This window comes from Vicugna pacos, chromosome 21 (assembly GCF_048564905.1).
Source record: "Vicugna pacos chromosome 21, VicPac4, whole genome shotgun sequence".
Classification (NCBI taxonomy): Eukaryota; Metazoa; Chordata; class Mammalia; order Artiodactyla; family Camelidae; genus Vicugna; species Vicugna pacos.
The window spans coordinates 24,680,155-24,702,457 of NC_133007.1; the positions used below are offsets into that span (position 1 = coordinate 24,680,155).

At 50.6% G+C, this 22,303-nt stretch overlaps 1 protein-coding gene across 2 annotated transcripts; it reads right to left on the minus strand.

Moving 5' to 3' along the window:
* Positions 1-292: 292 nt before the first annotated feature.
* Positions 293-15,264, minus strand: RHBG (Rh family B glycoprotein). 2 transcript variants are annotated; one of them, XM_072946365.1, is made up of 10 exons: positions 15,001-15,260; positions 9,850-10,036; positions 9,237-9,387; positions 8,966-9,113; positions 7,180-7,346; positions 6,744-6,881; positions 6,488-6,621; positions 5,793-5,914; positions 4,405-4,478; positions 293-852 (listed from the first exon to the last, which is right to left on the minus strand). In XM_072946365.1, the coding sequence occupies exons 1-10, from the start codon at positions 15,185-15,187 to the stop codon at positions 457-459; spliced, it is 1,704 nt and encodes a 567-aa protein (XP_072802466.1). In that variant the 5' UTR covers positions 15,188-15,260; the 3' UTR covers positions 293-456. The 2 variants fall into 2 exon arrangements, with proteins under 2 accessions (XP_072802466.1, XP_006214666.2); XM_006214604.3 differs by lacking the exon at positions 293-852 and adding an exon at positions 3,786-4,208 and having other exon boundaries at positions 15,001-15,264.
* Between the last annotated feature and the right edge of the window lie 7,039 nt (positions 15,265-22,303).

Below are 22,303 nucleotides of genomic sequence, written 5' to 3' on the forward strand. Positions count from 1 at the left end.
GTGGGCCTTTTTAACTGGTGGTGGATGGCAGAAGGAAGCAGGAAGGAAGGCCTGAACTGGGCCCTGGGCTCATAGGTCAGAGAGGATCCCTTGGTGCATCTCTATCCAATAACCTGCTTTGGGGAAACTTTGAGTATTTCTGTCAAGGTTCTGGAAGGGAATTGGCTCCAGAGACACCTCTGGTCAATGTTAACATGAAAAAATGGATGGAGATGGGGAGGGTGGTTAACAGGTAGGAAGAATGGGAAAAGCACCAACTATGGGCCAGGTTTAACCTCCAGGAGACAGAGGCTCAGAGGTATGAACTGATTTATGCAGGCCACCAAACTAGGAAGTGGGGGAGCCCAACTGGGGGCCCATCACGATCTGCCCCCAAAGTCAAGGCTCTGTGGGGAGAGGAGTAGGTATGGAGGGAACAGGTGACCACCCCTCCTTCGCCCCAAGGCCTGGTTTGGGTCACTTTCTGCCTTCCTCTTCACGCTGGCAAACTCGACCAGCGATCAGACGGCGGCACATAGACAATGGCGCTCTGTCCAGGGCGGGCGCTCCGGGACGACAGCTCATCCCTATGCAGTGACCGCCTCCCCCACCCCGGCCTGGCCGCCAGCCCCTTTCAGGCGATGGAAGCCGGGGCGGCGGCGGAGGGGGATTCTCACAAGCCGTTGGACATTTGCATAGCCGGCTCGCCCGCCCGGAGACATTGGCCCGCATTGTTCGCGGGCGGCGGCGGCTGCGGCGGGCGCACGGGCCGGGGCGCGCGGGGCGGCGCGGCGGACCGGCTGGGAGCGCGCGGGAGGGCCAGACAAAGGGGACGGGGCGCCCAGGCCCGGGCGGCGGCGGGTAGGGGAGATCCTGGCGGTGGGAGAGAAATATCGGGGTGAGGTGGGGGGAACGCGGCTGCGGAGTTAAGTCTGCCCCGGGACCGCCACCGCCTCCCACTTCGGACACCCACGCCGTGTCTAATTCCTCTCCGAGCTGGGGCCACCGCGCGCCGTGATTTGAATCCCAATAGAGGGAGATCTCAGGCCTTTCCCAGGCTGCGCAGGTTTCGAGCGCCGGGTCCTCCAGAGGTCAGAGGAGCAACTCCTAGCTCCCCACCAAGGGGGCTCTGGCCACACAGGCTCGGCAGCATCCTGAGGCCCCTGGGGAACCTTGGGCCTCCCAGCCAGATGCCTGGGCAGGAAGCCGTTTTGTCGCCCATGTCCACTTATGTCAAGCCAGAACAGTGGCCACCTCTGTAAACCTTTCCCTAATGCCTCTGGCTCTGCTGGCTTGACACTGCCCCAGTGCAGCCTGTCTTCCCCATCAGAGGGGACCTGCAAGGCAGCAGGAGCCCAATGTCCTCGTCCATCATTTTCCCCAGAGCTAAGGCATTGGGGCTGGACAGAGTTCATGAGTGGGCAAGTGTCTGATTGTCCTGAATTGAGAGTAATAATAGTGGTGATCAGAGGGGCTGTCCCTGAGGGGCAGAGGTCTCATTGTCCTGAAGGGGTGAGGAAGGAGCCCCCTTGGCCCCTGTCCCTGACATCTCCTTGACCTGTTCATTGTCACCCTGTTGACTCAGCCTGAATGGATGGGCCACCGTGTGAGGGAACCAATGGTACTGAGCCAGGCAGGGGCAACAGGAAAGATGGGGGAGGGGCTCAATCTTGATTCAGCAGAAAGGCTCCAAGGATACCTGTCTTTCCTGTCGTCTCAGCTCCCTGTTCCAAAGCAGTGATGGGACGATCACCCCACACCCAAATCACAAATGATGACTCAGTCCAATTAAATGGAACAATCTATGGACTGCCCACCGGGGTGCTAGGCACTAGAGGGAAAGTTAGGGGAGGGAGAGGAGGAAATGCAGAGTGAAAAACCAAGGGCCTGGTCCAGGAGAGTTCAACCCTGAACAGATAGTCTTCCTGAGTCATGGGGCTAGGATGCTGGATCTCACAGGAGACAGAGCTTAGCATCGTCTCCCAGGCCATGAGAGGCTTCATGGGGGTGATGGAGCCTGGAACCATCTGGTTACAGGATACGCAGGGCCATCTCTTGGGGGGAAGCCCGTACCCTGTCCCTCCTTTCTAAGGGACCTCTTGGTGGGCCAGCCTGGGACCTGTAGCCTTTCCTCCCTTGGAAGCTGGCTGGGTAATTTGCCCCCTCCTAGAGAGGATTCAGTTGTCACTTCTCCAGGAAGCCTCCCTGGATTGAGATGGGAGCAATGATTAGCTGGGCTGGAGCAACCCGTTTTTTCAAGCCTGGAGATTTGGCTGTGATCAAGAGGGAACCAGAGTAGAGAGAAAGAACCAGGTGGAAAATGTTGGTGACATACATAGATGAATATTCATAGCTTTCTCCACCCAGAATAAGCTAGGGCAGGGAGGGTCTTATCCTATTCTTAAGGCTCCCCATTCCTATAAGTCTTTCAGATCTCTGTTTGAGGACTGCTTACAGAGCTCAGGGGAAAGCAGGTCAGCTGGCTGTACCTGGACCCATGCAGGGCCAGAGACAAGGCTCTTCAGGGTGAAATGGGGGATGGGCTTCTGTTCTCCCAGACTCCCTTCTTCCCAGCAGGGGCTGACAGAATAGAGTGCCTTTTTGCAATCTCAGCGGTCATCCTTCTGCCTCGGGGTGGGCATCTCCCCCAGCATACCCATCCCAGCCAGCATTGGGAAGGGGAAGCTGTGGCGAAAGGAAGGGAGCTTAAGAGGGGCTGGGCATAGTTGTGCCATGTGGGCAGGGATGGTTCCCATGGGGCGCCTGTCCCTCCTTGTTCCTCCCCTTTTCTTTAACTCTGTGCTTCACCTCTTTCCCCATCCAAACTCAGCCCCTTCAACTACAGTGAGGATGGAGCCTCATGGGGGTATCTTGGGTCCCTGTCTTGGTGCCCCTGCACTTCCTCCTTGGGTTCCTAAGTCTGCATGGATCTTGGTCTTGAGGGAAAGGTCTGTAGTCATGCTCAGCTCTTGCCAAAAGCCTGGCGAAGGGCAGGAGAGGGCAGAGGTGGGTCTCAGTACTTCAGGGTGGGAAAAGGAGCTCTGGTCTACTCTGGGGATGGATTCTGTGTTGGATGAGAGATCTGGAAGCCCTAGGACACACCTGACATGTGGTGGGGACTAGATGCTCAGAAAAGTTTTATGGCATGACTGGTGAGGACCAGAGCTGAAGTAGACAGGAAGGCCGTTAGGCTGTAGGAAGGACTTCCATTCTTGGTGGAGGATGGAGGGGCATGAAAGGCCGTATCTTCCTCTGCTGGATCTGGAGCGCCCTCTGGTGGTCACATGGCTTCAGGCCAACGGAAGGGGGGTGGCTGCCTTCCCCACTCTTCTCGGTAGCAACTCCCATTTGCCTATCTCAGCCCCCACTCCTCAGACTTGGGACAGAGAATAAGGTGGTGCTTGGGGACTGGCTGCTTCCAGCTTCTGATGAGTTAGTGGCAAATAATTCTTTATGCCCTTCTTAAGCTCTGCAGGGATCCTCTTCCTATTCTGTTCAGAGGTTCCCAATTTGAGGGTCAGCGTGGCAGCCATTCTGGAATAGAAAGAACTCTCCAGCAGCCTGAGCTGTCCTGTAACAGACACACAGACTTGCTGGGAGAAAATGAGCTCCCTGTCTCTAGAGGCAAGTAAGTCCAGTCTGGGCAGCCACCTAGTAGAACACGGTATCCTAGGGGGAGTTCCATGGACATCCATGGAGGGATGTTGTCACCACAAAGGTCCTTTCCCACCCAGGGTTCTAGTATTGTGAGTTAGAGGGTGGGAGGAACTCCCCAAATTCGCAGTGCACAGAAAAATGAGTCAGAGTCTTTGGCGATGTGTTTATCATCCTTATAGAGCTAGGCCTTGACTCAGGCTTTACTGTAACTGTGTGATGCTGGTCCAGTGGATCAGCAATCACTCAGGTGCCTCATTTGCAGGGCATGGGGCTATGTGAGGGTCTCCCCCACCATGGCCAGTTTATAGCCAGCCCACTCCTCCACTATCTCCCTAGCCTTCTACTGCTTCTCTCCCAATGCTGCCTATGGAAAGGCGGCTCCTTCCAGCCCCTGTCTTCTTTCTTGCAGCAGGAGTGATGGGAGCTAGAAAAGAAGAGCTTCCCAAAGGTAGCCAGTCGTCATCTTCTAAAAGGAGAGCATCCTTTCCAGGGCTGGACGCAAGTTAGGCCTGAGTGTCTGGTTCCTCTGCCCTTAGGGGTCCCTGGGCTAAATCCTCATGCTCCCCAGGCACCTGGAGGGCAGGATGGAGGAGCAAGTGAAGGGGCAGTTCCAGGAGGCTGGAGACCACAGCTCACGGGTGGGCCCCAGAGTGGAATGAGCAGGCAAGGAAGGAAAGAGGTAGGTTGGATCATAGGAGGTGAGGCAGAGAAGGGAGAGCAGGAGGGTGAGAGGTCCCATGAGCCTGAGGAGCTGCAGCTACATCTCACCTCCCAGTAAATCTGGTCCTCGTAGCATTGGGAGTCTGGCGGGGAGTCCAGGAAGGGCAGCTTCAGCAGGAGCCCTGGTGATGGTAGGAGATAATGTGTGAGGCTTTTTGCTGCCCCCGTAGCGGGTGTTGCCCCCCAGTACTGTAGGACACAGAGGAGCTGAGAGGCATGAGGTCAGTGTGATGCCTGGCACAGGCGAATCCCAGCGGTATTTATCAAGCACCTACTATTTGCCAGGCCCTGTGCAAAGTGCTTGATGAGCATTGCCTTCCTGAGTAATCACAGCAACACTGCAAGGTGAATATGATCCCGAATTACAGAGATGGGACAAAGCTCAGAGAAGTTAAGTAACTTACTCAAGTTTGCACAGTTTGGGGTGGAGGGTATAACTCAGGGGTAGAGTGTGTGCTTAGCATGCATGAGGTCCTGGGTTCAATCCCCAGCACCTCCATTAAAAATAAATAAAGGAGCCTAATTACCTCCCCTCTAAAAATAAATAAAAACATTTAATTAAAAAAAAAGTTTGCACAGTTGGGAATGGACCAAATAGTGGTTCTGTCATGAACTATCCACGAGGGATGTAGAAAGTGTTTATTGAATAAATAAGTAATTATATATTCTTTTTTTTTTTTGTCAGGGGAGGGAGGTAATTAGGTTTGTTTGTTTGTTTGTTTTGGAGGAAGTACTGGCGATTGAACCCAGGACCTTGTGCATGCCAGGCATGCACTCTACCACTTGAGATATACCCTCCCCCCAAGTAATTAAATAAATGAGTGAATTGAACCTTGTTTGAGAATAAAAATCTCCAGGTGAGAGCAGGAGGGTAGGGATACTGACTCACATGTTTTATTTTGAAAGCCAAGAGGACTAAGGCCTGCCTGACCTGGCATTAGAGGGCAGGCTGCCTCTGTAGAAGAAGGTTTTGGTGTTCCAGGCTAGTGGTGAACCAGGCAGGCCCCTTCCCTCCCTGCCTTCCCTCCCTGCCCCTGCCCCTGCCCCTGCCCCTGCCCCCTGCCTCAGATAGATCTCTCTGCAGGCCCCTTCAGGGCCTCAACCTGAGGTTGGGCTGCCCTCTAGTGGGTAGAGGGAACAGCACAGGGAAGCCACAGAGGAGAGGGCTCCATCAGCCCCTGGCCGGCTGCCCACCTTCCCTTAGCACCGAGAGGGAGCAAGTACCCACTTGTTCCTCCTCACCTGGAGGAGGTTACCCCTGAACTCGACAACCCCACTCCACACCTGGCACAAAGTGGGCATTCAACAGATATCTGTGAGTAAGTGAATGTCAGAGAGATGGGATCCAAAGTCCCTTCCTCCAGAGAAACCCCCTCTTCTGTCTTCTGCCCTCCCTGGAGCTCCTGCCAGCCCCCACCCCAGCCACAGTCACTCACCTCCAAGGCACCCGCCCACAGAGGCAAATATCAATGTGACAAACAGCCCGAAGAGCTGGTGTATGGCCTGAGACATCGCACTGCGTTGGCCCTCGGCTATGAGCGGAAACACGCTCTCCAGGCTGCAGGGAGAGAATGGTGTGGGGGACCGAGGGACAGAGCACAGAGCCAGGGCTGGTCAGTGCATCGGTGCACTGCGCTGTATTCTGCAGTGGCCACAAGGGCCTCAAGGGAGCCTGCCAGGCTGAGTCTCACCTTCCAGCCTTTGCTCTAGTCAGGCCCGCAGCCTGGAACACCCTTCCACCTTGTGTGCCAGCAGACACCCATGTACCTTTCAAGGTTCGGTGTGAGGGTAACTTCTGCCTGCCCTCTCCTCTGAGCCCTGATGTGCAAAAATCAATCCTAAGGGTCAATATCTCTTACTTGGCCCTTTAGTAATGACACTATTGAAATCATTTGTTTAATGACCTTCTGCTGAACCTGACTGAGGACCAGGAGAGAAATCCCCGGGTTGGTCTTGTTCACTCCAGTTTCTTCAGCTGCCAGATAGGGATAGATGGATGATTGAATGGATGAAAACAGACATTGTTTTTTGTTGTTGTTGGTCCACCAAAGGAGGAAGAGAGTGAGGGAGTTCATTCCAGGGGATAATGATTTCATTGAGGATGGGGGGCGGTGAGGGTGGGGGAACTCACCCATCTCCGTAAGCTTCATGAGTGGCCAGTCCAGCCACAAGGACCCCCAGGAGGGCTCCCAGGACCCCAGGCATCCCATGGAGGTTGTGGACACCACATGTGTCTTGGACTTTGATTTTTGACTCAAGGATGGGCTGGAGGACAGGATACCAATATTGAGTCTCATGTGCCCCCTCCCACCTCAGGCCTGTTGGAGAGGTGGGAGGAAAGGTACAGAAGCCCCCTGTTCTGTCCAGGGCCCAAGAGGCATCTGTACCGTGAAGAATTTGTACCCCAGGGTGGAGACGGTCCCAGCAAGGAAGCCAGCTGCCAGAGCTCCAAAGGGTGTCAGCATCATTTCAGCTGAGGTCCCCACCACAACCCCCCCGGCCAGTGCTGCGTTCTGGACGTGGACCTAAAGAAGAACAAGGCTTGAGAGGCTCTTTCAGAGTGTTACACCCACACCCAACCCAACCCCATCCATCACAGTGGCAATGACTGCTTCTGGAAGTCCCTCCACCATCTAACCTCTAACTCTCCTGCTATCTTATCATCACCTCACACTCTAACCTCACCGTCTCCGGTGCCGATGGAGCCCTCCTCCGCCCGTGCCTATGCCCTTATCTGTTCCCTGGAGAACAGAAGCAGGGTCCACACCTCTCCTCCCCATCCCGGTCTATCCCTCTGCCTCTCCCAATGCCTCCTCCCCATACCATATCCAGCCGCCCATCCTGCCCGACAAGGGCTGACAAGGCAAAGGTGCTGAGGGTGCTGGCGGTCAAGGAGTAGTACGTGTTGAGAGCTGTCCGATGCTGCCCGTTCCCCAGCGTAGTGGGCACAGAGTTGAAACTAGGCCAGAAGATCCACAGGAAGATGGTCCCTAAATGGTCGGCAGGCAGGCAGAGTGAGAGGAAGTAAGGGGCTCCCCCACGAGGTGCAAGCTGTGTAACTGCAGGCAAGTCACCCACTCTCAGCAGCCTCAGTTTCTTCATCTGTAAATTGGGGATAGTAACACCTACCTCCCAGAGTGAGGACTGAGGTGTTGCATACAAAGTGCACAGCCTGTGGTCGAGCAGGCACTAAATGTCCAACAAATGGTAGCCTTCGAAGGATACTGGCACAAAAGGAAGCTACTTGACTGAAAACCACAGGGGGTTGAGGGTTTTTTTTTTTAAGTATCAGAAAAGGGAAGAAAAAAAAAGGCAAAAGGCACCACACGTCAGGCACTCATCTGGTACAGATCAGGAAAATCATTTGTTTTATAGCCTCAGCTGCCTCCTGGAGAGGGCGGGCCTTGCCTTGAGCACCGAGAGGTGGGCCTGTGCATCTAGGGTCGGAACTGGGAGCTCCACAAGCCCCACCTGCCCTGCGAGGCTTCCAGGTCAGTCTCGGAGGGAGAGGGGGAGGGGGCCAAGGATGGGGCAGGGGGAGGCTGGGGACCCGTAGGGTAGGGCCAGCCTGGCAAGGAGGCTCAAGGGACTGTCCCTTAGTCCTGAGTGCTCCTTGAGTGTGCAGTGTAAATTCTGCATCTCCACAGCCTGCAGTGAAACCCACCCCAGGCACACAGGCGTCCTCTGAGAAGAGTTTTGGGAGGAATCAAGGAAGGGGCCAGGTTTGCTGGCAGGCAGAGGATATCTGAGAATGTAAGCCTCCTGGGAAGACACAGAAATCTTGGGGAAGCCTTTGGACTTCAAGCCAAACTTATTTGGGTCTCAGAGGGCAAGGAGACCTCAGCTTACCTAGGGTTCCAAGTGCTCAATTTCATAGCAAATTCAGATATGGGCAAGAAATACAAAACCACCTTCTCTTCTTAATGGAAGAATAGGCATTTCAGTCACTACGCAATACTACCTTCGAAAACATAAAATATCGAATACCTTTCCTGACTCATTTGCTGAGAAAGAGAGAGGAGCAGAGGCCAAGGTGGAGGTACGGGCTTGGAAGAAACAGGTGGTGGTGACGGTGCTTGCAGGTCAGACCCTACTGCTCCCAGGGCTGACCTGTAACCTCTCCTTCTCCCCCTGAGAGTGCAGGGGCTTCCAGGGAATCCTTAGGAGGTGGGAGGCAGCACCAGGGACAAAGGCCTGGAGGTAAGAGATGGGGAGAAGCCAGTCTGGCTGGAGTGAGGGTAGGGAGAGTGAGTAGGGAGGGAGGAAGAGGGTGAGGGATGGCTAAGATTCTGCAGGGGCTGAAGTGTCAGGCTGCGGTGTCTGGTTTCTAACTGTGGGTGGTGGGGGCCCTGGAGGCTTTTAAGCAGAGATTGATGCCATCAATTTAGAGAGGTCCCTGGGATGGATCTCGGGGCATGCACATACCCCAGTGCTGAATTCTAAGAACCTGTCATAAAACTAAAGAAAGATGAGCACAGATCGGGCTCTGACAGAAGAATCTGAGTTGGAAGGGAGTTCCCAGCCAGAGCCCCAAGGACCATAGGTGACACCCCGAGACCAGGCCCGGAGATGAATGGCCGCCCACCCACCACACCTCCGCAGGCCTCACCAATCATAGCAAAGAGGTCCGAATGGTAGACAGAACCCTGGCGATGCTTGCTCTTCTCCAGCTGGGGCTTATAGAGGACCCAGGAGAGGACCAGCCCAAAGTAGGCACCAAAAGTGTGGATTGTCATGGAGCCTCCTGCATCCTTCACCTGGGGAGGTGGAGCTGAGGTGGAGGGGCAGCCCCTCGCCCCCACCCCTACGACATGCCCTTCCTGCTCAGGACCTGGCCCTGGCCCGCCCCCACCCCTCCCTCTACCCCGATCCAGACTCACCCACAGGAGACTAAGGAGCACAAACTCGTTGAGGCCAAACAGCACCACCTCCAGCAGGGCCATGAGCAGCAGCTGAGCAGGCCCAGTCTTGCCCAGTATGGCACCAAAGGAGATAAGGACAGCTCCAGCACAGAAGTCAGCATTGATCATGCTGGGGGGTCGGGTTGGAGAGGGTAAGAGGGGGCCGGCAACAAGGGCAGCCCTCGGGGTGGGGGCTGGGGAGGCAACGGGCCTATGGGGCTAAGCTCTTCTCTAGTAGGCGAGAAGGGGCCACCCGGCCTCTTTTGTGGTTGAGGAAACCCAGTCTCAGAGAGGTTGGAAGAACCAGATCCTGAACCCAGAGATTCCCTGAACCCTGCTCTTTTCCATGAAGCTATCTATTCTCCCAAGAGCTTTTAGGCACTAAGGGACCTAAAGAAATGGGGAGGTATTGCTGGAGGATGGGAGAAGAAATCAGGCGACAAGAACAGGCAAGGCACCTAAGAGAAATCAATCGATAGATCAGAAACCTGGGTGAGAGAGCAGACTTGAAGGACAGGGCTTGAGCTGGGTCCCTTGGGCAGGAGCTTCCCAGGTAGAGCTGGGGGGAGCCAGGGAGGCTGCTGCTGCCCACCTCTCCACACCAACATAGATGTGGCCGCCATGGAAGGAGTGGAAGAAGCCCTGGACGAGTGTGGACCACTGCAGGGTGAAGGCGGCCAGGAGGATGGTGAAGCCCACGCTGCTGAAGCCATAGCGCTGCAGGAAGGCCATGAGGAAGCCGAAGCCCACGAAGATCATGGCGTGCACGTCCTGGAAGCCTACAGGGAGCATTCGAGGGTGCTGCTCAGGCCACTATCCATCAACCAAAGAGCCACCCTGCCAGTGCCCCCAGCTCTCCCCAGCCATGGCTGCCTAGAGGCTGGAGCCGAGCCTGTAAAACTCCCCAGGCGTGGCGGGGCCTCCCAGCCTGGACCAGCTGTGCAGAACTGGCCAGCTTGCAGCAGTGGGACCCAAACCATCCTTGCTGTCCCATGTCAAAATAAGACTAGAGCCTTCAACTTTCTTTTCCGCCCCACTCATTTGCCCTATCCATGTGTCTCTGACAACCGGGGAAAAGTCCAGCATTTCCTGTGCTCTTTCCTGCAGTAGCCCCTGCCCCTCTGTGCTTGAAATTCTCTTCCCCTTCCAGCTTCTCATTAATTTTTCCTTTCTGCTGGAAGTCCTTCCTGATGTCTAACCCCCATCCCTCATACGTCAGAATCTGTACCTCTCCATTTTCAGGATTTTACATTTTATAAATTGAATTACAAAATAGCTTTAAATAATTAACAGCGATTACTTCAGAGAAAATGAATTGAAGAGGGAGCAGGGCTGCTGTGCTGTACAACTCAGGTGCAAGTAATGCCCCCTGGAGGTGTGCAACGTGGCCACTCTGGAAAGGAGGATTTTACTCTATAGTTTGTTTCTTTTTATAGTTTAAACATTTTAATTTTATAGGTGAATCACTTGAATTTTTTAAAGTATCAGTGGGGTTTCTGGGCAGGTAGATTTGCTTTCCATTCTGTGTACCAAAAACTAGAATAATAAACAGCAATATTGAAAATGAGATAAATACAAACAACTTCCTTCTGCGTTAGTTTGTTCTGTACCTCTTCCCCCATCTAGTTGTAAATAGGGTTTGAAACACAACCTAGTGTGATGTTCAGCCGGTGCATCTGGTCCTGTTTCCTTTGTCTTGGGTCTGTGTATCAGTAAGACTATCTTTGGCTTTAATTGAGAAACACTAGAGAAAGAGCATAATGAGTGTGTTATTGCATTTGTTGTATATAACTTATTGAGAAACAGGGTCAGTCATGACCCTAAACTCTCCTTTCATAGTTCCATGTGAGAAATTTCTCTTGGAATTTAGTTCTGGGAAATGTTACTTTCCCCAAAGAACTGGTCAGCTTTCCTGAATTCATATGACAGATGTTAACTAAGCAGTCATGCATCAGGCTCCGGGAATGTAGCTGTCATCAAGGCTGCCACGGTCCCTGCCCTCGTGGAGTGTGGAAGACAGACATCAAAGATGAAAAAATCATATATGTGAGGCTTCCTTGATTCTGATGAGAACATGTAACTGAGCAAATTTCCCTTTTTTTTCTTGGCTGCCTGGAAGCTCAGAGCTACTCTGGAATCTCAATTATAAAAACTGAAGGCCTCTCACAGTGCTCATTATTTGTCTTCTGCTTCTCTGACTTTTTTTTTTTTTGTAAATGACCTCACATCTGTTGTAGAAAGAGGCAGATCATAAAGGAAAAAAAATCATGATTACCTTTTTTGTTTAAACTGAATAAGTACCAACAAACCAAAAATTTATTACTGAACTTCAGAATGCAATCAATAACTTTGAGAGAAGCAGTTTTTTATACTTTTTTTATGCTGTATATGGGCTGATAGGAAATGAGTTTGCAAGCCCCTGGCAGAGGGTTGGGTGTATGCTAGAACTGGAGGTCTGCAACTCAGCTGCCAGCCCCAGCAGTCAAGGGGGTGAGGGTCTGGAGGCCCGCTGGCCTTGCTAAATGTTCCCACCACTGTGCCACTTCTCCAGCCCTGCCTGCTCCCCAAATCACCCAGATCTCTCTTCCCTCCCAGATCTTAAAACCCAACAGAAAAGGAGAGGCACCTTTTCAAACTCAGCCTGCAGCCTAAGTTCTTTTAGCCTCACCGCCTGACTTCTTTCCTCCTTGTGCAAACAATAAAGGGGATGGCAAGTCTGCTCCTTTGCCCAAGGACAGCAAGACAACAAAGAGGGCTGGGTGGCAGGGCTCTGTGCTCATTTCATGTCGAAACTTCTCCAGAACTTGTCTTAAATGGCAGTAATATTTACATCTACCACCCAGGGGTTTGTTTGGAATCAAAACTCAATCCCTTGGCCTTTCACCTGGAGTCTAAACATCACTTGTTCCACTGTGTGGGATGTTCCACACTGACACTCTCCACGGGCTGGTGGGTAAGGGGCTATTCCAGCTGGAGGCAGAGGCATGGGTAAGATGATTCCTCAACATTGCCTTCAGGGGATCCCAGGGAGAGGGCCAAGATGGAGCCTGTCTCTCATCATGCCCACCCCCCTCCCCGGGCCCATGCCTCTTTGGTTGGAGACAAGATAAAAGCCCTCCAGAGCTACCTGTCACCCCCGCTCCTTCCCTGACTGCCCCTCCCCAACCCCACCAGGTGACTCCTGAACAAAGTCAGACTATGGGACAAGGGAACAGTTAAAGCTGGGGCTTTACCATCTGACAGAGCTGGATTTGAATTCCAGCACCACCAAACTTCTCACCATGTGACCTTGGATAAGTCACTTAACTAAGTCTGTTTCCTTATTTATAAAGTGGGGGTACAAAATATGAGAAGCAGGAAAAAAAGGAGCGGTGAGCTGGGGAGAGAGGCCGTCTCCCCCAACCACTCTTCCCTACCTGCCTCTAAAAGGGCCCATAGAGCTGTTTTCTCCTGGAAGAGTCACAAACCACTCTCGTCCCAATCACATTCCCCTGTCCCCACCTCTTCCGAGAAGATCTGGGTTCCATCTGTCCTAAATCCCTCCCCCTGCAAGTAAGGTCTCAGAGATGTATTCAAAAGAACCTATCCATATTTTTTTCTTAGAAATTATTATTGTTCTAACTGGCTGAGCAGAGAGGGCAAATGTTTGCTTCTGTGTCCCCTGTAAGCCTGATCTTTTTCCCTAGTCTTTACCCCTCTTTCTTACTTTCCTTCATCTGCCTTGTAGGACAAGAGGTTTGTGACATAGGGGAAAGGCTGCAGATGAGGAGTCAAGAGACTTGCTTCTAGGCTGGCTAACTTGCTGTGTGATTTTGGGCAATCACATGACCTCTCTGGTTCTCTCTCCAGATCTGAGAGGATTGGACCAGATGGTCTCTGAAGGCCCTTCCTACAGAGATAACAGACCCTCAGAGCAGCCATACCCTTGGCATTGGCTAGTCCCACAGCTCAATAACAGCGGCAAAACTTCCTTTCATCTCCTAAATCAAAGGCCTTCTGGCTCTGACCACTTCTGGACATAGGGACAGGTGAAAACTCGGCTCATCAAAGCCCCGGGCTCCAGGGACCTCACATCTCCCTCCTCCCCAACCTATCCCCACACCAGGGTCCTAAGTCCACAGGGTTAGAAACCTAGTGCCAAAAAAGAGGTGGGATTCCCACTGCTATTCCTCTTACTGCAATCCAGGAACAGAGAGCTGTGTGGCCAGGAGAGCCTCCCACTGCAGCAGAGGGGCAAGAGGCTGGGGGTTTCAGGGAGGACTTTGAAGCAAGCAGGGCTCAGGGGCCTTGAGTGAGTCCCAAGGAAGAAGCAATGGGGGGTTTATGGCAGGCAGCTGGGTCAGACCCTGAAACAAGGGCTTACTTTTCTCAGCATGTGGACTGTCCCCTCCCATCTCCCCATCTCATTGAACAAATGCATGATCCCAAGAGTCTGCCATCCCAGTTCTGTAGCTCTGGCTTTGATCTCAGCATCTATGGTTCATCTTGTGCAGCCAGGACTGGGGTGAAATATGGGCAGGGAAGAGCTGTAGCCCACCTCCGTCTAGGATGGCTGTTGGTCTGGCACTTTACACCCAGGTCCAAGCCTCCAACTCACTCTCCATATTCTCGGCATTGTGACCTTCACTTTGTTGGGGTTGGGTCGGGTGGGGACAGTCTGCCGCCAGCTCTGTATACAAAAAGTAGGGTAATAACAGCCTGGGATTTTTATAGGAGACTCTCCCACTCTGGGCCTTGTTTGAATGTATATCCTTAGAACTGAGGCATCTTTCTCCTCCTAGCTCAGATAGGGAAAACGGAGGCTTAGATACCTGCTCAAGCATTTGTGATGACGTCTGGGAGATCTAGCGTCCTTGGTCCCAGTTGCCCAGGGCCTGAGTTACAAGGTTGGGTCCCCCAAACTTGAGGGAGAGGCTCTGTCCCCAACAAGACGCAGGGCTTAACCCTCCCCTTACCTGGGCCTTGTCAGCAGGCAGGTGAGCTGTGGTGCAAGGAGCTTCGGATGTCTGAGTCCTAGTTCCACCTCTGCCACTCACATGGTGGGTGATCATGAAAAAATCACAACCCCTTTGAGCCTCAGCTTCCTCCTCTGTGAAATGGGCTAACGACACTGCTATGCCTCCTTCTCAGGGCTGGGGACTGCTGCTCTGTGGTTATCTGGTAGGTAGTTAGACCATTTTCTCTGTGACTCAGGAAGGATCAGCTTTGGGGGACTCAGGAAGAAATGCCTGAGTTCACTAGTCTTGGCTGCCTTCACAGCTGTTACCTGCATTATTCCTTCCTGCACCCGACTCCTTTCCTCCCCTGCCCAGGAGGATTCTTTTTTTCCCTGTGGTCAGGGTGGAGGCCTCAGGAAAGGTGAAGTTTCTGGAACAGCCCAGCAAAGCCCAATTAGGCCAACAAGGGAATAGGTAAAGCTGAGGCTTCAGATCTTGGTGCAAATCCCAGCTTCCTCAATTCTGACAGCAAGACCCTGAACCAACCACTAACCTCTCTGAGCCTCAGTTTCCCCATCTTTGTCTACTTCATAGACTAAAGAAGAAAGTGCATTTACCGCCCTGGGCATAATACCTGGAACGTGGCAGATACTAGTGAGAGGGTGTGGTTATCAATCTGGGGCCTCTTCATCTCAAAGCGAGAGGGCTACCCATCTAGGGGTAAATCTGGGCACCCAAGTGCCCCCTCCCAAGACACCAGGGGAGCTTAGAGTCCTTGCTCCCTGCGCACCCTCACCCGCACTCACTTGGGTAGCGAAAGTAAAATTCATTGTCCGCGTTACTGTGGTTGCCCCAGTGCCAGAGGGCAGCGTCGGTTTCACGGTTGTAGCGGACAAAGACCGCAAAGAGGATGGCGGTGGCACCCTGGAGGAGGAGGCACAGCAGGGGCAGCTGCAGACGCCGACCCGCGGCGCGACGCGAGGTCTCGGCCATGGGGCAGCGGCTGCGAGGCTCCGGCTCCGGCTCCGGCTCCGGCTCCGGCTCGGCCTCTGGGCGCGCAGCGCGGGCAGACACTCCCTGGGCGGGCCGGGCAGGTTTCACCGGATCCAGGCCCCGCCCACCGGACCCAGGCCCCGCCCGCGAAGATCTGAGGTGGGGTGAGGAGTAGCAAGGGAGGGGGCCTTCGGACCCCCACGTCCTATCTCGCTTGACCCAGCTGACCTTGGCGCTGTTCCGGTTGGGACAGGTCCTTGGAAATGACCCTGGAAAGGCCCCTGTGTTCTGCACTGCTGGGGCACAGCTGCGGGACCCGGTTGGGGTTGGCGGGAAAGAAGGGAGGGCACCCGCCCCTCCAACACCGTGTTAGTTTAGAGAGTGCTTCCCAAGGAATAAGCAGCCCTCAAAGGCCCCCGCTGGGCCCCTCCAGGGTTAACACAAGAGAGAGTTGTGGGGTTACTCAGTCTTTTCCGAACAGAAAAAGCAATGGAGAACCGAGATAAAGAGCTGGCTCTCCGGACAGTTGGATGCTAGGTGCCCAGCTAGGCAGGGATGGGAGGGTGGGGGTCAACCGCTAGGTAGCTGCATCTGATAGCACTGCTTCTAGCAGGCTGTGCAGACTTTCTGGCCCTCGGTGGCCCCTGGCCCTGTAGCTCTCTGTCACTATTTGGTCAGCAAGACGGCTGTTTCCTAACTCCTCTGCAGGTGGCCAGAGGGGAGGGGAGGGCAGAGGGAAGAGAAGATGTCTGGTCAGCAGCTTCTGGATAATGATTCTTGGATAACTCAGCATCTGGGGGATCCTCCCAGGTCCAGCCTTCTACTCCAGAGACAGTCTCCTTCCTGAGCCCTGTTTGGAAGTTGGAGGTTGCCCTGAGTTGTCCAGGCAGGGACTAGATAGGCCCTACAAGGGGAAGAATCTTCAAAAGCTATAGAATGTGAGATAGGAAGGAGGAGTGGGCTGGGTCATCTTCTGGGAGCCTCCACCCTGGTTCCAGTCTCCTCCATCTCTATCTCACCTGTTGTGTCTCTTGGTCTCTCTGAATTCCTCTGAATCTCTGATTTTCCCCCTCCTCTGTTGCTCATTCATTCATTTAACAAAGATTCACTTAGAATCAATCCTGGGCCAGGTCCTGGGGCTATAACCTGGGATTCTAGTCAACACTTGTAACCTAGTCGGGTCTTAGAGGCCCCCCAGCCCTGGCAGATGTTAACCCTTTATTTGCTGGATTGTGGGAGGTCTAGAGGGAGCCCCTTGGAAGCACCAGGATAGCTGGGCCAGCCTCTCGAGGGTACACTTGGAGACTTTTGGGCAACTGCCATTTATCAACCTTTATAGGAGGAGCTTGGTATTTTAACAGCGAATGAGGACTAGCTGGTATCACCCTTGGTCCAGCAGAGCATAAGACCCCGACAGTCCTCCCCTTCTGAGGGTCCCCCTGGCCCAGTCACCCTGTCTGAAGGCTCTCCTGGTAGGCCTCCACCTGTGAGGGCTCCCTTGGCCCACCACTCATCGTGGAGAATCTCAGTCCATCGTTTCCTTATCGCTGTCAGGGCCTTTGGCTGTCCTTGCCTTCTCTGGAAACCGACAGAATGGAGGGAAAGCTTCATCTTTCACCCCTCCTTCCACCCCAGACCTCCTCTGAAGTGCTCCAACTCTGTCACCAGCTCCCATCCTGCCTGGCCTGGGGTGTGCCTAATCTTTGACCTTCCATCTCCAGTTTCCAGCTGTGACCAGCCAGGAACTTGAGGTGGCCAAGGGGAACTGATGTCTGCTGCTTGCCCTGGCCCAGCCTGGCCAGGCTGTCCGTGCCGACCAGGGCTTGGGTTACTGAGTAACTTGGGGTTGCTTGGAGTTGTTCTTTACTGGGGTCGCCTCCTCCTCCTCCCTGCTCAGGAATCCCCAAAGCCAACTGGCTCTTTTTGCTCCATCAAACTATCCTCAGTGTTTATGGAGAACAAAAGAGAAAAGGCAAAGCACCAGAATCAGTAAGACACTCGTTTGTTCATTCATTCATTCATTCATTCATTCAACACATCTTTGCTGTATGACCTCAGGCAAATTGTTGAGCCCTCTTTGAGTCTCAGTTTCCTTATCTATAGGACTAATTATATTCCCTTTGTAGGACTGTTACAGGATTACAAATAGTTGATGTAGAGTGCTGGCACTTTCATAAGCACTCAACAGACATAATTATTATTGTTCTGACTGGCTGAGCAGAGAGGGCAAATGCATTGCTGTCTCCAACATACTTCGGGCCACACGTGTCTCTGGGGACAGGAATGGATGGAGGGGGCAGACACAGTCTTGATGTGTTCTCCTGTCATCAGCTGGAGGGGATGGCCAGCAGGATCTGAGGCCCAGGACAAGCACATTCAGGAAAGGCCATCAGACCAGCAACCCCAGCGACATACCAATTCTTGAATAGAGGAGATTTGGTAGAAGGCAGAGCCTTCCTTCATTCAACAAACATACAGACAGGGTTCTGGAGCAAAACTCTGCCTGCTGTGCAAGAGGATGACTCATCATTTGAAAAATGAGCTACGGACACGCAGGCTTGAGCACAGACCCAGCACTGACTGTGGGGTACTGAGTGACTGTTTGTCCAGAGCTATTCATCTTTACTGGGTATTATCAGAGCCACTGAGTCATAAGATTGTGAGGGCACAGCAGAAATCCACTGTACAGTGGGGAAATGGCATATTTGGGAGCAGGCCTGAGTAGATCCAAAAGACACATGCTAATTACATGTCAAACAGTGGTCCAGATTCCTATGTCATCTATGTCCCTTGCTCCAGTGCTTTTCCCTTAACTTCTATCTATGGCCTCATGGGAAACTTTCCAAGGCCAACTGACAGTGAAACCAAAACTCAGGCCTGATTTTGAACACTCCCTGGATATTTGATAGGAAGGTATTATTGCTATTTTCAAGTGTAATAATTATGTTGCCATTAGTTTTCAAAAGTATTTCTTATCCTTAGAGATACATATTAAAATATTTATAGTAAAAGTATATAATGTCTGGAACTTGTTTGAAATATCTTAAGGGAGGAAATGAATGGGACAGAAATGGCCATGGTTAAGCTTGAGTTAGGGATAGACGGGAGTTGATATATTATTCTATTTACTTGGGTGTACGTTCTAAATTATCTGTAAATCAAAGTTAAAAACAACTTAATCTGGCCCATGGATAGGTCAGCATGATACACTGAGGTCAGCTGTAAATGCGCTGCAGCTGTATCACAGCCTTATCCAGGGGTGGCCCTAAAGAACATGGTGAAGGGAAATCCTCTCTGGGACAGAGCCTCGAGCATCACACCTAGTGGTTCACTTTGTATGGCAGAGGTGGCCTCAGGTTGAGTATACATGGACAGTAGTGGTGAATGGCTTCGGTGGTTGATCAGGGCCCCAGAAGGAGAAAGAATGGAAAATCAGAGACAAGGAAGTGTGGGAAAGAAAACACTGGTGGAAAATTTGAGGAAATAATTAAAGTGACTTTTTGCTTTCAGTAATTAAATTATATTCCTAACAGTGTAAGAAGGGTGATTTGGCTCTTATTCTTGAACATGTCTTTAACACCCTAGCCTTTCCAATCAAAACTGGGGAGAGCAGAGTCTGAGAGTAGTTCTTCCTCTCACAGACTCTTAACCTTGTGGTGCCCCGAGCTCTAGGTTCTGTCTCTTCATTCTCCAGGTCATCTCCTCCAGTTTTGTGGCTTTCAATATCATCAGTATACTGATGTCTACCAAATTTTTATCTCCTCCCCAAGCCTCCCACTGAATTTTGTATGTGTGTGTTTAATCATGCCCAAGGGCAGCAGCATGTCTACAGTCAACACGATGTCCCACGTTCCCAACCAACACAGACAGACCGACGTTACATCCATGTAAAGCTGGTTAATGGTGACTGTGAGCAGGCCCGGGACTGGAAGCTTTCAAGACTTTACTTTTTTTTTTTTTTATCACCAGCCCATTCCTACTTAAATCTTCTGGTAAACTTGGGTATAGTAGGGCTTCATGGGGATCCAAACATTCTTAATAAGGCTTTGAAGCACCTCAACACAGGACCGTCATGGGACCTGCTCAGGCAGCCCCAACCCACAACCAACGACTTGGAAAGGTCCCACTGAATTTAAGTCATGTATTTAACTGCCTGGTGGACATTTCAACTTAAACATCTAACAGGCATCACAAGTCTAACACAGTCAAAACCTAGCTTCTGTATCCACTCCTACTGTGTCCTCCCCTAGGCTTCTCCATCTCATAAATGAAAACTCGATCATTCCAGGTGCTAAGGGCAAGAATCTGGAGTCATCCTTGACTTCTCTTTTTCTCACACATCATATTCATCCATCACCAAGTCCTGAGAGCTATGCCTTCAAAATACATTCAGACTACAGATATTTTGTACCACCTCCACAGCTACCACCTGGTCCAAGCCACCCTCACCTCTTGCCTGATTAAAATAGCCTCCTCCTCATCACCTCCCTGATCTCACCTCCTTCCACTCTTCCTTGCAGTCATGACACTGCAACCATCTTGATCTCTCTGTTCTTCCAGAATTCCAGGCACATCTCATAGCCTTGGCACTCTCTGTCCCCTTGGCCTGGAATGTTCTACTCCCATATAGTTCATTCCTTCCCTATCTTCAGGTCTCTGCTCAAATGCTACCTTATCAGTAAGGCTTCCCCTTCCTCCCACAATCTTCCCCATCCCCCTACTGTACTACACCACTGGTTTTCACACATTTTGGTTTCAGGATCCTTTTACATTCTTAAAAAAACTGAGGACCCAAACAGCTTTTGCTTATGTGGATTATATCTCTCAATATTTACCTTATTAGAAATCACAGTATTTTAAAATATTCACATATTCAATAGCAACTTCACATTAAAAATATTTTAATAACAATAACTATATTATTCAAAGCCAAGTTAATGAGAGCACTATTTACATTTTTACAAATCTCTTTAACGTCTCGCTTAATAGAAAAATAGCTGGATTCTCATATCTGCTTCTGCATCCAATCCATTGTAATATCACATCCATGCAGCCTCTGGAAGAATCCACAGTATACTCATGAGAAAATGAGAGTGAAGGCAAATAATGTCTTAGTGTCACACAAAAATTGTCTTGACCTCACGGATCCCCTAAGTGTTTTAGGAACACTCAGGAGTCCTTGGCCCCATTTGGATAACTATGTATACTCTATATTTTAATAGTCCTTATCACCACCTGATATACTATGTATTTACTTGTTTTCTTATTGTCAATCTCCCTACACTAAAATGAAAACTCCATGAGGCAGACTTCGTTCTGTCCACTGCTCTACTCCTAGCTCCAAGATCAGTGCCTGACATACGAGAGGCACTCGGTAAATGAATGAATGAATCAATGAAGAAATAAAGGAAGAAGGGACAACAAATTCAGGGATTATTTCATCACAGAGAATGCAGTGATGCTGTAAAACATCTCTCTACTTTTTTTTTTGATTAGGAATTATTTAAAAAAATTTTAATTGAAGTATAGTCAATTTACAATGTGTTAATTGCTGGGGAAAAAAGTCTCATTTATAAAACAATTCAATTGCTGTATTTATCCTAGAGTCACAAGTACATATCACCCAGATAAAACAATTGGCCAATTTTATTACATCCACACCCCAACCCAGGCCCGTCTACCAAGGTTATTTTGAGGCAAACCGCAGACATCATGTGAGTATGTTTCTGTATATATCTCTAAACATAAGGACCCTTAATTTCAACATTTGATTATGAAAATATTCAAACATAGAAAAAAGTTGAAATTTTTCCAGCAAAAACTCAGATAACCACTACCTAAATTCTACAATAATATTTTATTTGCTTTGTCACGTAACTATCTGTCCATCCTTCCATCTATCCATTAATCCACTTTATTTTTGCTGCATTTCAGAGCATGCTGCAGACATCAATATACTTCACCTCTAAACCTTTCTTTATGGATATCATTAATTAGAGTTCAATATTTGTTTACAATTTATTTTTAAGGTAAAATTTACATTCAATGAAATGCACAAATCTTAAGTGTACCATTTGATGAGTTTTGACAAATGCACCGACTTGTGTAACCCAAACCCCTATATCAAAATACAGAATCATCAGCCAGTTCCCAGTCAATCCTCTTTCCCACTCACCCAACAGCAACCTTTGTTTTTAGGTTTTTTTCCACCATGTATTAATATTGCGTGTTCCAGAGCTTCAAATAAACAGAATGGTACAATGTGCGTTCTTTTCTGTGAGATGTCTTTCAGTCAGCCTAACACTTTTGAGATTCACTTGTGTTGTTGAATCAGTAGTTTGTTCCTTTTTAAGGCTAAGTAGCACTACACTGCTTGAATAGAATGGTTTATCCTAACCTATATATCATTATGGAATGTCCCTCTTTATCTCTGGCAGTACATTTGCCTTAAAGTCGACTCTATCCGAAATTAATATAACCACTCCAACCTTCCTCTGCTTACTGTGAGCATGGTATATTTTTAACCATGCACTTACTTTTACCAAAATGTATCTTTATAATTAAAGTATGCCTTATTCAGATTGATTCCTGAGTTCTTTCGACACAATCCTTTGACAGCTTCTATCTGCCTGATAGGATAAGATGTTCTAGGCTCAGATTTACCCATTGCCTGATTTCATTTCCAAACCCTTTGTCCAAACTCTGGTAGTTTCATAACAGATTACTATTATTAATTTATATAGGTCTTTTACCTTCCATTCTCCCTCTACCCCAAAATGTTTTGCCCATGGTGTTTCTACTATCTTACGTGTGACTCACCGCTCTCTGAAAGCTTCCAGTGGCTCTCCAGTGCTTCAAATAAAATCAGAGCTTCTGATGGTTTTAGCAGAACATTTCCCCAGGAAAGCAGCTCTATCTATTCTCAGCTGCTCTACATTCTGCCTCACGTCCCATATTCTAGGGGGGTAAATCTCTTCTTCTAATTTCTGATGGCTTATTCCCCTACCTCTAGGTCTTTGTCCAAGCTTCCCAACTGACATGGAACTACCTTACTTCATCTGTCCACGCCACCCAATCAAGCCCCTTCATTAGGTGGCATCATAAGGCCACTTCCTC